Source organism: Lepidochelys kempii, chromosome 7 (genome assembly GCF_965140265.1).
Source record: "Lepidochelys kempii isolate rLepKem1 chromosome 7, rLepKem1.hap2, whole genome shotgun sequence".
NCBI lineage: Eukaryota > Metazoa > Chordata > Testudines > Cheloniidae > Lepidochelys > Lepidochelys kempii.
In genome coordinates this window covers 21,520,983-21,537,258 of record NC_133262.1, presented here as the reverse complement: position 1 = coordinate 21,537,258, position 16,276 = coordinate 21,520,983, and the positions used below count along the sequence as shown (strand labels likewise).

General features: G+C 44.7%; 1 protein-coding gene across 1 annotated transcript; it reads left to right on the top strand.

The window, feature by feature from the left end:
* The first annotated feature begins 12,251 nt into the window (after positions 1–12,251).
* LOC140915243 (small ribosomal subunit protein uS13) lies at positions 12,252–12,719 on the top strand. Its single transcript, XM_073354820.1, has one exon. The coding sequence runs from the start codon at positions 12,261–12,263 to the stop codon at positions 12,717–12,719; it is 459 nt and encodes a 152-aa protein (XP_073210921.1). The 5' UTR covers positions 12,252–12,260.
* The last annotated feature ends 3,557 nt before the right edge of the window (positions 12,720–16,276 follow it).

Genomic DNA, 16,276 nt, shown 5'->3' with positions numbered 1-16,276 from the left:
CAGATCCTATTAATATGTTGAACAGCACTAGCCCCAGTACAGATCCTTGAAGGACCCCGCTATTTACCTCTCTTCACTTTTATTCCTACCCTTTGTTTCCTATCTTTTAACCAGTTACTGATCCATGAGGGGACCGTCCCTTTTATCCCAAGACTGCTTAGTTTGCGTAAGAGTGTTAGATGAGGGAACTTGTCAAAGGCTTTCTGAAAGTCTAAGTACACTATATCCACTGGATCACCCTTGTTCACATGCTTATTGAAACCCTCAAAGAATTCTAGTTGATTGTTGAGGCATGATTTCTCTTCACAGAAGCCATGTTGACTCTTCCCCCAACATATCATGTTCATCTAGGTGGCTGATAATCCTGTTCCTTGCTATAGTTTCAATCAATTTGCGGTGTACTGTAGTTAGGCTTATCATCCTGTACCCAGGATTGCCTCTGCGGCCTTAATCTAAACCAGCGGTTCTCAAACTTCACTGCACCACAACCCCCTTCTGGCAACAAAAATTACTACACGACCCCAGGAGGGGGGACTGAAGCCTGAGCTTGCCAGCCGCTCTGAGTTGGGGGGCCCAAAACCCAAGCCACACCACCCCAGAGGGGAGGCCAAAGCCAAAGGTCTTCAGCCCCTGGCAGGGGCATGTAACCTGAGCCCTGCTATCCAGGGCTGAAACCCCTGGGCTTCGACTTCAGCCCCAGGTGGTGGGACACGGGCTTCGGCCCCGGGTCCCAGCAAATATAATGCCAGCCCTGGTGACCCTATTAAAATGGGGTCACAACCCACAGTTTGAGAACCCCTGATCTAAGCAATAGGTTACATACCACAGTTAGTAGTTCTGCGATTTCAGTTGTGAGTTCCTCCAGAACTCTTGAGCAAATACCATCTGGTCCTGGTGACTTATTACTGTTAAATTTATCAATTTGTTCCAAAACCTCCTCTACTGACACCTCAGTCTGGGCCAGTTTGCCAGATGTGTCACCAAAAAGAATGGCTCAGTTGTGGGAATCTCCCTCACATCCTCTGCAGTGAAAACAGATGCAAAGAATCCACTTAGCTTCTCTGCAATGGCTTTATCTTCTGTGAGTGCTCCTTTAGCACCTGAGTCATTCAGTGGCTTCCTCTTGAATGTACCATTGCAATCTCCATTTTTAAAGGACGGGTTTATTACACTGCCAGCGGCTTGGCGTGCTAAGGAGACATGGTGGCTCACAGGCACTGAAAAGAGATGGGGCAGCACCTTGAATTGTTCTGTAGTTGACCCACGGGCAAGGGAGATATGGTGTGGAAGATGGATCAGCCTGCTGGTAGCTTTTAGGAGTAGAATATGGGGCAATGGGGGAGGATTCACCCTCTCCCACAAAAGCACTAGGTAGGTTCTATAAATTTGTTTTCCATCCCCATGAAGAGCCGAACCAAAGTCTCTATGGCTGGGGGTCAGTGGCCATGACAGTGGAGCAAAGATCATTCTGGATCTTTCCCCTGATTAAGAGAGGGCTCTGGAATTACAGACTTACCCCTGTCTCTCTCTGCACTCATACTATGGTCAGTGGGATTTCCACAGCACTCCTCTACTCATCCACTTAATGTTGAGGGGCAGGTGCTTGACTTGAGCGGCCATTCTCCAGGTCAGACGGTTTGGATGTGGCTTTCATCTGTTAAATCGGTTGTGTCAGTCTCTCCCTTTTGTATCCAGAACCACTGCAGATGGACACACAAGTGACAGCGAAGAGAGCTGCAGAGAATGGAGCAGTTTGGAAAACACAATATACTGGTAGACTTAGTCATGATCAACCTGATCAGTTACTATCTCTTTACACCTATTTTACATATCAAACCCCCCCTCCTCCACACAGACATGTATACATCCCATCAAGGGGTAATTTTTCCTTGCTCAGGGCTAGAATGCTGTGGGATTAAATCCCTGACAGGACCTGAGATCCAGAACTTCATACCTATTCCCAGCACTGCAGTTCTAAACAGCTGAATCATGAGACGCGACGTCCTCTGGCTGAGCTGTTTCAATTCTGCGTCTCTGGGGGAAGTTTAAAGATCACAATGACAATTTTTGTTAAGAGCTGGGGACAGCCTGGGTGTTCTGGCCAGCATGCCTTCTCTAGATAAAATGCTTTCTAATGTCCCAAGCTGTATAGGAGCTAGAGCTGATGGAGTCTATCCAGTCATGCTCCCTGAAGCCAGCACATAACTTCATGCTATTACCAGGCTATTCTAGTTGGTGATGAGCAGTCAGTGTCAGTCCTCCATTTGTGCCTGGCCACTGGGGGCCTTGAGATCAGTGTGTAATCTCCCAGAATAGCCACTGAGATACCGTCTCCTGGGGTGCAGAAAAGGACTTTGTAGTTAACTCCTTCCCCTGACCCACATTCCAGCGAGACAAATACCTGAGGTGCAAGTTAACTCCCTCTTAGCAGTCTCAAAAGCCTTGTAGACACAATCTCCAGGTAGTGACACAAACCAGCAATGCATCAGAGACATTCAAAGTTGTCTGAATGTCTTTCTTAGTTCTTTATATTGGTGTGTGTGTGTGAGAGAGAGAGAGAGAGAGAAAGAGAGTAAGTGGTAAATTGTATACAAAATCTACATTAAAAGTTTGCAAAGTCAAACACTCAGAAGTTAGGGAATGCCAGAATTAAGGTTGCTTGAGCAAGCTTACTTCATCCCCTTTGTGCATATGTATTAGAAGTCTTTAATTACATGATTGCATGCTTTTTAAAAAAAACATTTGGATGGTTTCTCATGGATACAGCAAAAGGTGAATCCCTAACACACAGCCTACGCCCCTGCCCATTTTCAAGACCTTGCTCCAAAGCACGGAGACACCAGAGCGTCTCATTGAAATTGTTGTAAAAACTTTTTAATATGGGCAAAACAACTTCCTCCCTCCCACCGCCCGCTTTTGTTTTCAGAAACAGACGTGCCGTTTTAGCTGAAACTTTTCAGGGGGAAAAAAAAAAAAGCCTGAGGCAAACACCTGGCTTGGAAAATTTCAGCCTAGATGATTACGGTTTGGCAAAGTTATAAACAACTGAAAACAGGGTTGGAAAGGTTTGGTCAACCTTAACTATATGCGGTTCTACCAACTCCTCCTAAGAGATACTAGGCTCTTCTCTATTGCACTGTAAATGTACAAAGAAATAAAATACAGCTTAGGATAATCAGCAGCCTGGTTTCTGTGAGGAGAACTCCCTTCAAATGTGTTATTAACAGATTTCCTTTTCAGCAAATGTGTGTGTGTGTATGTGTATATATAGATAGAGTTCCCAGGCCAGACTCTCAGCTGTGTAAATGGGCGTAGTCATGCAGCTATTTACACCAGCGAGTATCTGGCTCTTAAATTGTATGTTCTAAACTAACAAGCCTGAGCTTGCGCATGAATGAATGAAGGAGCCCTGCTTTTGGGGGCAAACACTTTCTCCCTTTTAGTCATATCCAGCTATAGCCAAATCATTTCAAAGCACTGTGCTTAGGTCATGCATCATTTAGACAAAGCTTACGGTTTCACCTCAGAGGCCTCTCTCCCTTTTATGGAATCCTTTAACTCAAACCACTGGTCTGGGCTTGAAAGAGAGAATTCCCTTGGCCTAGCATGCTGGAATCCTGTTAGCTGTGTCAGCACTGGCAAAGCAGCTGTCCAGATGTTACCTGCTAGCATTGGGCAGGACCAAAATGTTTCAACTCCCTTTTTGTGCTGTCCCTATAGTCTGATCCTGCAAGATGCCAACTGCTTTCCGATTCTGGCTGCCATATGAATACAAAACTCGAGTGATTAGAGCTCAAGAAAGGAACTTGACTGAAAGCCTTGGAGGTTTAAATGTATCCGTATAATTTCTGCAGAAGAGGCAGCAGATGTGCAGGCTTCCCCCACACCAGCGTGCTTCGGTTGTGGTCTCCTCAGAGCTGTAGTTGTCGCCCCCTAGGGGGTTGCTGGAGTGCCGTGACACACCAGCCATTGTTCTGGCAAAGTGCAGTAGATCACTTGTTTGCTCCGCAGGACCTGGCTTTGCACCGCATAATCCATATTTCTACACTGTCCTGCGACCCCCCACAGAATGACTGGTCGAAGGAAAAGAGGCAAGTAGCTGTCACATCAGATGATCACTGATTAAGGTGACCTCAGACCGTGTTTAGTGATAGCAAAATGTTCCCAAGGTGCTGGGAATCTGTGTGTGGACCTAACTGCCACTCTAGCACTTTCATGATTAGGATCTGCAGAGGAAGTCCCAGTAATTCCCACAGAGGGGTCCCAGCAAAGAGGCATTAATTCACAAAATGTGTTACTATTAATGATACTGTCCAGGATCTGGTCACTGCCCATCAGGTAGGTGATGAAAGTTTGTTGTCAGTGACTCTGAATTCAGATGCAATCATACCTTTATGCTATTTGCTACAATAGCATTCCACTCCCCATGGTAATGAGTGGCACCGTGGACTTGCTTATTAAGTGTCATTCCTGGTTGATGGGTGTGAAAGGAGGAAGGATGCTCTTGTCTTTAATGTACTGATGTGGTTGCAGGAAATCTGTGTTCAAGTAATATGCTCTGCCACAGATTTCCTGTGTAATCTTGGGCAAGGCATGTAATCTCTTTGTGGCTAAGTTCCCCATCTGTAAAATGGGGTATAACATGTCTGTACATTCATTGTTTGTGAAGCGCTCTGATAGGAGATAAAAGGTTAAATGGCCATAGGTCACAGTGACTGTTTCTAAAATAATTATGGTCTGAACCCTGAAAACCTTCATCAGACAAAACTGTTGAAAGGTTAAGGAGAGCAAGGACAGAATATAAATGGAGCAAAGACTTCAGGATCTGGACCTAAGAAAGATTACCAAGGGAAGACTCCTGCTGCCAGCAGAGAGTAAGGTGAGGAGGTGGTGGATCCTTCCTTGTATAGACTCCTGCTGATGAAAAGAGGGTGCTAGGCTAGGGAGGAATTCTCCAGAGCAAAGGTAGGGAGGCAGGTAGCGAGATTCAACTGGTTGGGCCTCGGCCCCTCACAAAGAGTGCCTAAGCTTCGGATAGGCACCCAAACCAGCTCAAACCTCTGACCCTGTTTGGGTTTGCTCACTGTTCCTTAGCAATTTCCGTCTTTCAGGAGCTTTCTCAGGGACTGTGAGGGAATGAATTCCTCCAAGAACTAGGGACCATGACAAACCTCACCACCTTCCTCTCTGTGTGCAAGATGTGTTTTGTTGACATGGACCTCAAATGAGACACTTTACTATCCACATTTCTCCCCCTGGGGAGAGGTTGAGAGAACAAACACGTCACAGATTTAGTCACGTTACTTAATGCATCACTGGAAGGGGTTGAGTAACTATGGTGCTAAGTGCAGACTAAAACCGAAACAGAATAGAATAGAACCCCTTTACTGGGGTTCTTGAGGATATATGTCAAGATGACACATGTTGGCTGCTTCTGTCCTGCCTGTGCTGTGGCTTTCGTACCTGGGGACATCTTCTTGTCTGTTCTGCTATTTTGCACAAAACAAAGCTCTATCTGTACATGTGCTGATTTCCTAGACACAAACAGTGTATCCCAGAGGCAGGCTGGCTTTTGTTTACACTACCGCTATCCAACACTAGCGTCACTAGAATACCCCATACTAAAGCACACATGGCATCTCTGCTTCCTGAGCCAGCTGGATTCTGTTGGGGAGAAATTGCTTTGACAGTGTAACTTATTAAATCACACACTTACAGTTAAAGATGTCTCTGCTGTCGTGTTGCCAGTAGAGAGGCTTATTCAAAAGCAATTTGAGACAAGATCTTTATGAGGGGCGGGGAGCTGTGATCTGGAATGTAATACAGGAACATGAGGAACTGGGTATTCCACTGAAAATGGAAGCATAGGGGGGCCACTGTCAGGGATGGACACTGTCTGAGAAGCTAGATGGAATAGAATCGGAATGGCATTTTAACACAGTTCTAGTGTCAAACCCATCCTGATCTGAGTAAGCATGTGGAGGAGGGTGTTTTGTGTCTCATAGGACACACGTGCATGTTCCTGGCTGTGCGTGTGTCATGTGCTTTCTTTCCTCTTCTGTTTTGACAAATGCTTGCCCGCACATTGTGTTTTGTCTGTTTGTGCATTTCTCGATATAATGTGTTTCTCAGTTTGCAACAAAACAAAGTTTAGCTTCCAAGCTGTTATGGACATACGTATGTGCCCAGCGGAACATCCACTGGAATGGCTCTCTGGAACATGCTGGCTTCCACGTGGTCAGAGACAACAGTGGAACCCTGCTCCAGCAGTTAAGGGAGCATGTGTAGGGTGGAGCTCCAGACCCCTCCTTCTTGGTGATAGATAAGCATGGTCAGTTCATTCACCAATATCCATGTGTGTCCTTATGGATGCAGACTGTGGTATCTGGATAGGGCTCACCACTTCCTGCTTCCCACTCCACCAAAGCAACTAAATACAAGTACACTATTTGCATTACAAAAAGAACAGCTGGTCTGATACATGGAGGGTTGGCCTCACGCTACATGTGCTGTGGCCCAGTTGGATCGTGATGGGCACAGTGTAAGAACCTAGATAGTCTGGAGCTGGCAGGCACGGAGGATGACAGGCCTGCTGTGGCCAAGTGGGTACCATGGTGCTGGATGTGCTATCGCTTGTGTGGTTGTCATGGTGACATGCATTCTGGTCCTGGTGTGTGTCACAGTGATGAGTGTACTGGGGCCCTGGGTGTCGAGATGGGGAGATGGCTGTTTTTCTTTGGAAAATGGAGACAATTATTTTAACCCTTTATCCATGCTGATGGGCTCCCCAATGGAGGGTAGCGATATCCTTCTCTTCTGGGGATCGGAATGTGTCACTGAGGATCAGGAGCATCAAGGGGAGAAGGGCAATCTCCCACGGGTTCTACAAAGACAAGAAGGACCCTCCCCTCCCTCTTCCAGGGCTGCCAAAACTTTTAAAATTTGCCCTATGTCCTGAATTATCACATTGTGACTCTACCTTTGCAATGCTGCATCAGTGTGTGGTAATGGAGTTGGCTCTGCGTTGCTTTGTGAGATGATGTTGCTCTGAATAAATTCAGGTCATTTTATCTGTCCTACAATTTACAAATCTGCCCCTTTAATATTCCTCCTGCCATGAAGTATAGAGCTATGTGGATTGGAGTGTATGCATATAGATGTACCAACTCCCACTCATCCCCCACCCACCCATGTAGGAACTCTGTGTTAGTCATTGGAATTTGCACTGCAAGACAGGAAGAATTGGAAAGGGACAGGATGGGTAAGATTCGTTTTTACTAAAAACAACTAGTATTCATATTCCAGCAACAGCCAGCCATGGTGCCGCTGCAACAGGGTGAAAGTACCAGTCAGACACTTGCTACAGATGTGAGGTGTTTCACTTGCTCTGAGTGAGTTTTCGTGACATAGTGGTAAAAGCTCCTGAGCCCTGTCTCACAAGGGCTTACCTCATTGCTACTCCCAGGGGAGCTGCAGTGGTGCCTGAATCTGGGGACTGCCTTTCCTAGTGTAGACAAGACCATAGGGGGATAAAAGAATAACTGGGAAAATTAGACCAGTAATTCCCACCACCAGAGAGATTTTTTTTTAAAAGATGGGGGCTGTTTTTCTCCCAAGCCTTGTTTGTGTGTGGGGAACACTCAGACCTGTAATTCACCATTGGGGCAGCCAACCATGGTAGCAGCCGTGGAAAGTGTAGTGGAAACGGAAGCTTGGGCACATTGGCCATTGAGTCATCTAGCTCACCTCAGTGCAGGCCTATGTGACACAGAAGCAACAACCCCTGAACTTTTCCCTCTACCAGAGTTCCCACTGCTGGAACTGCGCAACCGTACGTCCCAGTTTTGCCAGTGTGCTCTGAGAGTCAGGGCAATTAGTTTTCCGTTATGCATCTGTCATGTCCTTCTGTACATGAATCTGTAAATCAGATGTCCGCAGTGAATTAGCTCCTTCCCTATGTTACCGTGGAACCCTATACAAATATAAATCCCCACTACAAAAAGCAAACACAATCCCCAATTGCCATCAGCTGAACAAAATGGTTTAGCTGTTGTTTTCAACATAGCCGCGGTATTTCCAGCAGACTGAGCACTGCAGGCAGCAAGAGGTTCCCAGAGCCTGCCATTTGGATTGGTTCCCCCACTGCCCCAGCTGCTGCGTTTTATTTTTACAGTGTTTTTAAATTGGTTCAGTAAAGAAGTTCAGAGGCAGACATGACTGAAGGAATGAATTCCTGAAATCTAGTTTTGAAAAGTCCAGCATGTCCCTGATGGGAAGAATGAGCCCAAACTTTCAGTCTTCTTCTGACAAACTGTCTCCACAGGTATTTTCCAAGAGCCAATTGTAAAGGGATCTCTGGGAGCCCTCCTTAGTGCTATAGGTTTAGGATTTTGTATTTCTAAACTGAAATGGCAGCAAGACTTGAAAATGACAAGGGTGCAACCTCTGGTCACTGAAGCACCAGACTCTCTTAGCCCTACCAAGCGTTACTACCTTAGGCCTCAAACCTGCAAAGATGTATGCACTTGCTTAACCTTATGCATTGTGTGTCACCCCACAATCAAAGCTAACAGGACTACACACACTATGTAAGGATAAGCACATTTGTTGGTCTTCGCCGGACTGGCATCTTACTTCATAAATTGTCTGACTGAGGTCAATGGGATTACTCAATGAGTAAGGAGCTACTCAGTGTGAGTAAAGGTTGCAGAATGTGATCCTAGATTTAGAAGACACACATGCAGCCTCCCATTGCTTTGTTTATGTTATAACTATTGGGTTATCTTTCCAGAGGAAAGCTGGGCCTTGGTAACCTTAACTCTTGATCCTTCCTATTGTTCCTATAGGGCCCAATCCTGTAACACTTACCACTGCTTATTGGGCTTGATTTCTCCATTGCCCTGAACCTTGTGAAGTCATTTACATCAGTGCCAAGTAGGTTTTAAAATGCTATCATAGCAGAGTGGTCATGTTTATACCCACTCTGCACCGATGAAAGTGATTATAGCAGGTGCTAGAAAATGGAGAATCAGGCCCATTGATTTCAGTGGAACTACTTCAGACACTGAGTACTACATCTGCTAGTGATTGCACTACACCTGATAGAGTTTGCAGGATAAGGCCCACTCTTGTTAATTTGTAAATGTGGCAGAATTGGGCCCTTCTTTCATAGGACATACACTGTGTATTTTTTTTTGTAATCGTATGTAGGGTGTAGGTAACGGCTTCTGATTGCCTTTAGTTATGGGAATGTGCACAAAGTGAAGTTGGGGAGGAAAGTAATTCATTGCTGAAGTCAAATTCGGGTGTGTGCATTCATTTATTCACAGATAGAGGATGCTAGTTAACTAAACTTTGCAGAAAAAACATATTTCAATTCTTCCCTCAAACCCCCACATTTATGCCATTTAAACTTACATTCCACATGATTCCCCATTGCCAGTAGAAGTCCTCCCTTCTTGGTAATTACATTCTGCCTTATTAAATCCTTCAAGCACTTTGATTTGGATATGACTCTACTTCCTTCACTTCCCACCCTACGCTGTTGCGCCACCCTGCAGTTCGCTGTGAGATGGCTGCCACATCCCACCCCAGAAGTGGCAGAATTTTAGAAGTGGATGAAGTGGTTCCTGCAGTTGTCATTAGCTGAAGCACTTCTGGATGAAAATCTCTAGGTAAATGCAATGTATTAAGAAACAAGCAGATGATGCCCAAGCTCTTAGTCATGTGACTCATTCAAGTCAATAGGAAAAATAAGTCTAAAATCCAAAGCAAGTGCTCTTAATTCAGAGATGTACAGACACACGTTGAGTAGTTCCCTAGGTACTAGGCTGAGCTACCCAGTGGGTATCACATCAAGCCATTTAACGTCTGTTTATAAGACTCCCTCATCTTGACAGGCACATTGTGAACTGATGCTTGGACTTCAGCAGGTGGCGCTGTTGCCAATGCCAAGTGAAAGCCGTTTACATTGGCCTAATCGAGCAGGAATCAAGCAAGTTGGGGTGAAATGAAAACACGGTCCTGAAAGGTTGCTTTCCAGGACAGCCGGGGAACGGGGCCCTGGGAGACATTGTGGATGTATCATTGCAGATTCCTAACCAATTTCAAATTAAACGAATGATTATTTAATCTGCAGTCAGCTCATCCTTGTACCCAGTGTTTAGGCTTCATTTCACTCTGTGATAAGGGACTCGAGGAGCAACTAGCCTTTTCAAAGGAGCACGCAGAGGGAGGGTTAGTGATGAGCTTCTATAATTCAGATGAAGCATCTCCTACAGGCAATGGACTGCAGGCACTGCATTTTTGGCAGACACAAGGACCTGCTTGCTCAGCCATAGAACAGACCCAACCCAGGCAAGTAGCAGCGCAAGCTTCCTTCTGCACTGCCTGGCTACTGGGCCTCCTCCCTGAACTAGAGTGATCACCTCTAATCTCCAGGCACCTCTAATTCAGTGTTCGGTGCTTCTGATGAGGCTGGCAACAATGAATTAGTGCCTAATGCAGTGGTGGGTTTTGTGGTGCAGACATACATCAATTAAGAGCTGGGCTGAGACCAGTAAACTCATTTCACATAGGCCACTGAACAGCCATCAGATAGATTTTGTTTTAATATGTAATATATGTGTATAGATCATAGGTCAGTAATTCCCTGTCCTTTCCATACAGCGGCCAATCTAGCTGGGACCTGCAACCCCGTTTGGAAAAGGAGGGATGGCTCAGTGGTTATGGTGGTAGCTTAGGGCTTGAAAAACCTAGGTTCAGTTTCTCGTTCTGCCACAGACTTGCTGTGTGACCTTGGGCAAGTCACTTAGCCTCTCTGTGCATCAGTTCCCCATTGGTACAATGGGGATAATAGCAACTCCCTCCATCACAGGAGGATAAAGATTGTGAGGTGCTCAGATATTGTGGCAATGGGAGCTGTAGATAGAAGATTGATAGAAACATGGAGATGGCAAGCTACTGACACCTGTGTGAGAGCCCATGTTATACATTTATTATCCTTCCTTGGAGCACACTTGCCCTTTCAAGGGGTTCTGAGCACGCACAATTCCCTTGGATCTGTGGGGGACTGAGCATTTTTCAGGATCAAGGCACTCAGAAAGTGGCAAACATGCTCTAAGGGCAGATGGACCAAATGACTTTACAGTGGGTGCAGAGTTCGTTTACAATGGAATGTAAATACCTAGCATATCACAACTTAACAGCGTTCTTACCCTTAGCTCATCTAACCCTTGGGCTCTTAACAGCATATTGACCTCAAGACATGTAAAGTGCAATCCAGCATACACTGATATGACCACAAATATTCCAGTGCCCAACCCTTTTGGCATGAAATATAAACAAGGGACAGCATGAGCCAACAGATCCTTGCCTGGTTTTTAGCTTTGCAACTTTTAAAAAAATCTAGTAAATGCTAAGGATTTGATTATTTCATCAACTCCTATACGAGTTTGATTGTTTCATTAACTCCTGTGGGCTTTGGGCCAGATTTTCAAAGGTATTTAGGCACTGGAAGATTCCCAATGTGCAAATAATTGATTTTTCCAGTACACTGGCCGAACCAAAACATCAAAAATAAAACAAAAATTCATTTCAGGTCACCCCAATATAATATTTTATTTTATTTTTATTTTTTGAAACCTGAATTTTTTCTTAAAAAAGTTGTGGGTTGAGCAAAACATTTTGTTTAATTATTGAGGGTTTTTTAACCTTCTTAAAATCGAAATAAAATCTGAAAAGAAAAATAATTTTGACTGAAAATGAAAACATTTTCTTTCAAAAATGTCTAAACCAAAACATTTTTGGGTATGTGGTTTTGGTGGGTTGGTTTTTGTTTTTTGTTTTGGGGAGGCTAGGACGGGATTACCAAAGCAACACAGCAAATTAGACACGAATTCACAACATGTTTCAGTTAACCAGCATTTTTCACCGAAAAAAAAGTTGAGGCCAAAACACTTTGCTTACCACTACTCACGGTGCAAGTGGGCGCCTCATGGCATTTTCAAAAGTCTGAGGCGCCTCTGAAAATTCCGTGAGACAGCCTAAACACCTGTCAAAAGCTGGTCCTTTTCTACTTAAAACTCGGGCTCAGGCTAAAAATGTTGGATATGGATTCAATTTTCAAACCCCACCTCTTTTCCCTTGCGAAGTTGAAGGATCTTGAGGAGTTTGGTTTGGTTGCTTCAGATATTCATTGTTCTGTAACTTTATACTGAGTGAGTGACTAAGTAACTGCCTTTTAATGCGGAGTAGCCGCCATGTCTCTTGTGATCCCTGAGAAATTCCAGCGTATCTTGCGAGTGCTCAACACCAACATAGATGGGCGATGGAAAATCGCCTTCGCCATCACCACCATCAAGGGTGTGGGTCGACGCTACGCTCATGTGGTGCTGAGGAAAGCGGACATTGGCCTGACCAAGAGGGCTGGGGAACTGACAGATGATGAGGTGGAGAGTGTCATCACTATCATGCAGAACCCCCATCAGTACAAGATCCCCGACTGGTTCCTCAACAGGCAGAAGGACGTCAAAGACAGCAAATACAGCCAGGTTCTGGCCAACGGGCTGGACAGCAAACTGCGTGAGGACCTGGAGTGGCTAAAGAAAATCAAGGTGCATCGGGGCCTACGCCACTTCTGGGGGCTGCGCGTGTGGGGCCAGCACACCAAGATGACCAGGCGCCGGGCCAGAACCGTCAGTGTCTCCAAGAAGAAGTAGTGTCTGCCCTGTGTCTGCAATAAAGTGCTGTTCTCAAAATAAATAAATAAATAAATAAAATAAATAAATAACAAGTGTCCCTACCCTCTCCCCCACCTATGGAACCTTAAGATGGTGAAAAGACTCTGCAGAAACAAAAACAGTGCAGTAAGCCAGGGGTTTTCCTAAAGGGGGAATGTTTATAAACAGAAATCAGACCACATTAACATAAGCCCACAAACCTTTCCCCAACTAATTCCTATTGGCCTGGGATCATGCCTCTAACTTTTCCTCAGCCACTCTCCCCCATTAGCTGGCTTATAGTTCTTCCCCGGAGCTCCTGTACAAGGAGAGTTGATCCTTGAGCCCCTCCTAGAGCTGATGATTATTATTTGTATTGTTGTAATGCCCAGTCATGGACCAAGACCCCATTGTGCTAGGCACTGTACAAACAACGAATAAAGAGATGGTCCCTGCCCCAATCTCTTTGCAATCTAAGTTGCAATCTAAGTATAAGATAAGACAAAAAATGGATATAGACTGGTGGGGCAATCCAAGGAAACAGTGAGACAATATTGGTAGGCATTGATCTCAGGACACCAGAAGCCTAACCTATTAGGTTAGCTGTTAAGATTAGCTGAGGTTAATGTGTTGTTCACTGGGGACAAGACAGTGCCACTGAACGCAGTGAAAGCACATCAGGGTCACAATCATCGTATTATTTGTATGGTGCCTCTTGAGCCTGCCTGACACTAGCATGGAAAAGTCCTAGCAAAAGTCAGCATGCAACTAGTTCAGCGCTGGAGCCAGATTCTGCTCTGCTTTACCCCAGTTTTGTGCCAATGTAAACCCACTTACTTAGTGATGTTACTCCTGATTTATGGTGGTATAAGCGAAGCAGAATCAGACCCACTGTGTACACACGTCAATTTACAATCCAGCGTTAGTTTGACAGACGTTATAGGTGGCTCGCTTTTACACCTTGAGCTGTACCTGGTTTTTAATAGTAAGTATTTAATAACCAGAGACACATGAAAGGATTTGTATTCTTGCAGGGGAGCAGGAAAATAATCTTAAGAAAAAATGTGTGTTTAACACTGACTTTCAATCATTCATATTGCAATGACCAAAATAAACTAGCTGAGTTTAGAAAGAAACCACACATGGCATTTTATTGATGATGGTGTTGAAGCTTTGAACACTGATGATCGACCACATCCTGCTCTGCTTACTCACATGAGTAATCCCACTGATCCCAGTGAGTGCAGTCACATGAAAAGAGTGAACAAGATTTGGCTCACTGAGTCCATGGTGTATAATGGGGCTCTTCAATTAGAATCTAGAATTTCAGTCTTTCATAGGGAAGTGTTCTTCAGGTAATAAATCATCATCAGCTGTTTAGTAATTTTCTCTCTTGCCCTGAGCCCGCAGACTCTGCATCTGCCTTCAGCCCAAGTCTCCCATTCAGAGCTGGTCAGTACCTCTCTTTAATTAAATGGAGAGGTTGCTGTTTGGTTGCTTTAAAGAATGCTCAACTCAACTCAAGGCAGGGGCTAAGAGTGTTGCCTCCACTATATTGTGCTGTAAGGTACAATCCTACATCAGTTTTACACCACTGTGTTCAAGATAGTTACTCACAACTTATTCTTGTGTAGCTGATCGGAGAATCAAGCCCTTGTACTCAATTTCACAGCAAATTCTGCGATAGTTTACTGTCAGCTGTAACGCATTTGCGATCTAGACCGTGGTGTGTGATTTGTTCTCACGAAATATGTAAACTGAGTAATCACACTTTGATATAAATGTAAATGCAGGGTCAGCTTCTGATCTCAGTCCAACCTCAGCAAATCTGGAATAACTCTAATGAAATCAGTGGAATTGCTCCAGATTTATACTGCTGTAAGTAAAAGGAGAATCTGACCCAAAGGGAACTGGACTAGAGGATATATCTACTCTGCTTAATTTTGCTTCCAAGATTAACATTCATTTAAACCACAGCACTATATAAAATGATTAATAATAAGTGGGCCAAATCCTGCCTTATTGGGGCAAAATTTTAACTGATAGTGCAGGATTGGGATCACAATGACTACTGTATTAGCCTTAATAAATATGAAAAAGCTCATAAGAATATAAGAATGGTCATACTGAGTCAGACCAAAGGTCCATCTAGCCCAGTATCCTGTCTTCCGACAGTGGCCAATGCCAGGTGCCCCAGAGGGAATGAACAGAACAGGTAATGACCAAGTGATCCATCTCCTGTTGCCCATTCCCAGCTTCTGGCAAATAAAGGCTAGGGACACCATCCCTGTTGATCCTGGCTAATAGCCATTGATGGACCTATCCTCCATGAACTTATCTAGTTCTTTTTTGAACCCTGTTATAGTCTTGGCCTTCACAACATCCTCTGGCAAGGAGTTCCACAGTTTGACTGTGCATTGTGTGAAAAAATACTTCCTTTTGTTTGTTTTAAACCTGGTGCCTATTAATTTCATTTGGTGACCCCTCGTCTTGTGTTATGAGAAGGCGTAAATAACACTTCCTTATTTACTTTCTCCATACCAGTCATGATTTTATAGACCTCTATCACATCATATCATACCATACCTCTTAGTTGTCTCTTTTCCAAGCTGAAAAGTCCCAGTCTTATTAATCTCTCCTCATATGGCAGCCATTCCATACCCCTAATCATTTTTGTTGCCCTCTTCTGAACCTTTTCCAACTCCAGTATATCTTTTTTGAGATGGGGTGACCACATCTGCACACAGTATTCAAGATGTGCTCAATGCTTTTTTTGCCTCTGTTTTCACTAACAAGGTCAGCTCCCAGACTGCTGCGCTGGGCATCACAAAATGGGGAAGAGATGGCCAGCCCTCTGTGGAGATAGAGGCGGTTAGGGACTATTTAGAAAAGCTGGACGTGCACAAGTCCATGGGGCCGGACGAGTTGCATCCGAGAGTGCTGAAGGAATTGGCGGCTGTGATTGCAGAGCCACTGGCCATTATCTTTGAAAACTCGTGGCGAACCGGGGAAGTCCCGGATGACTGGAAAAAGGCTAATGTAGTGCCAATCTTTAAAAAAGGGAAGAAGGAAGATCCTGGGAACTACAGGCCAGTCAGCCTCACCTCAGTCCCTGGAAAAATCATGGAGCAGGTCCTCAAAGAATCAATCCTGAAGCACTTGCATGAGAGGAAAGTGATCAGGAACAGCCAGCATGGATTCACCAAGGGAAGGTCATGCCTGACTAATCTAATCGCCTTTTATGATGAGATTACTGGTTCTGTGGATGAAGGGAAAGCAGTGGATGTATTGTTTCTTGACTTTAGCAAAGCTTTTGACACGGTCTCCCATAGTATTCTTGTCAGCAAGTTAAGGAAGTATGGGCTGGATGAATGCACTATAAGGTGGGTAGAAAGCTGGCTAAATTGTCGGGCTCAACGGGTAGTGATCAATGGCTCCATGTCTAGTTGGCAGCCGGTATCAAGTGGAGTGCCCCAAGGGTCGGTCCTGGGGCCGGTTTTATTCAATATCTTCATAAATGATCTGGAGGATGGTGTGGATTGCACTCTCAGCAAATT

Excerpts from the sequence above, each read along its gene's own strand:
- LOC140915243 (XM_073354820.1), top strand. The coding sequence starts at position 12,261 with ATGTCTCTTGTGATCCCTGAGAAATTCCAGCGTATCTTGCGAGTGCTC.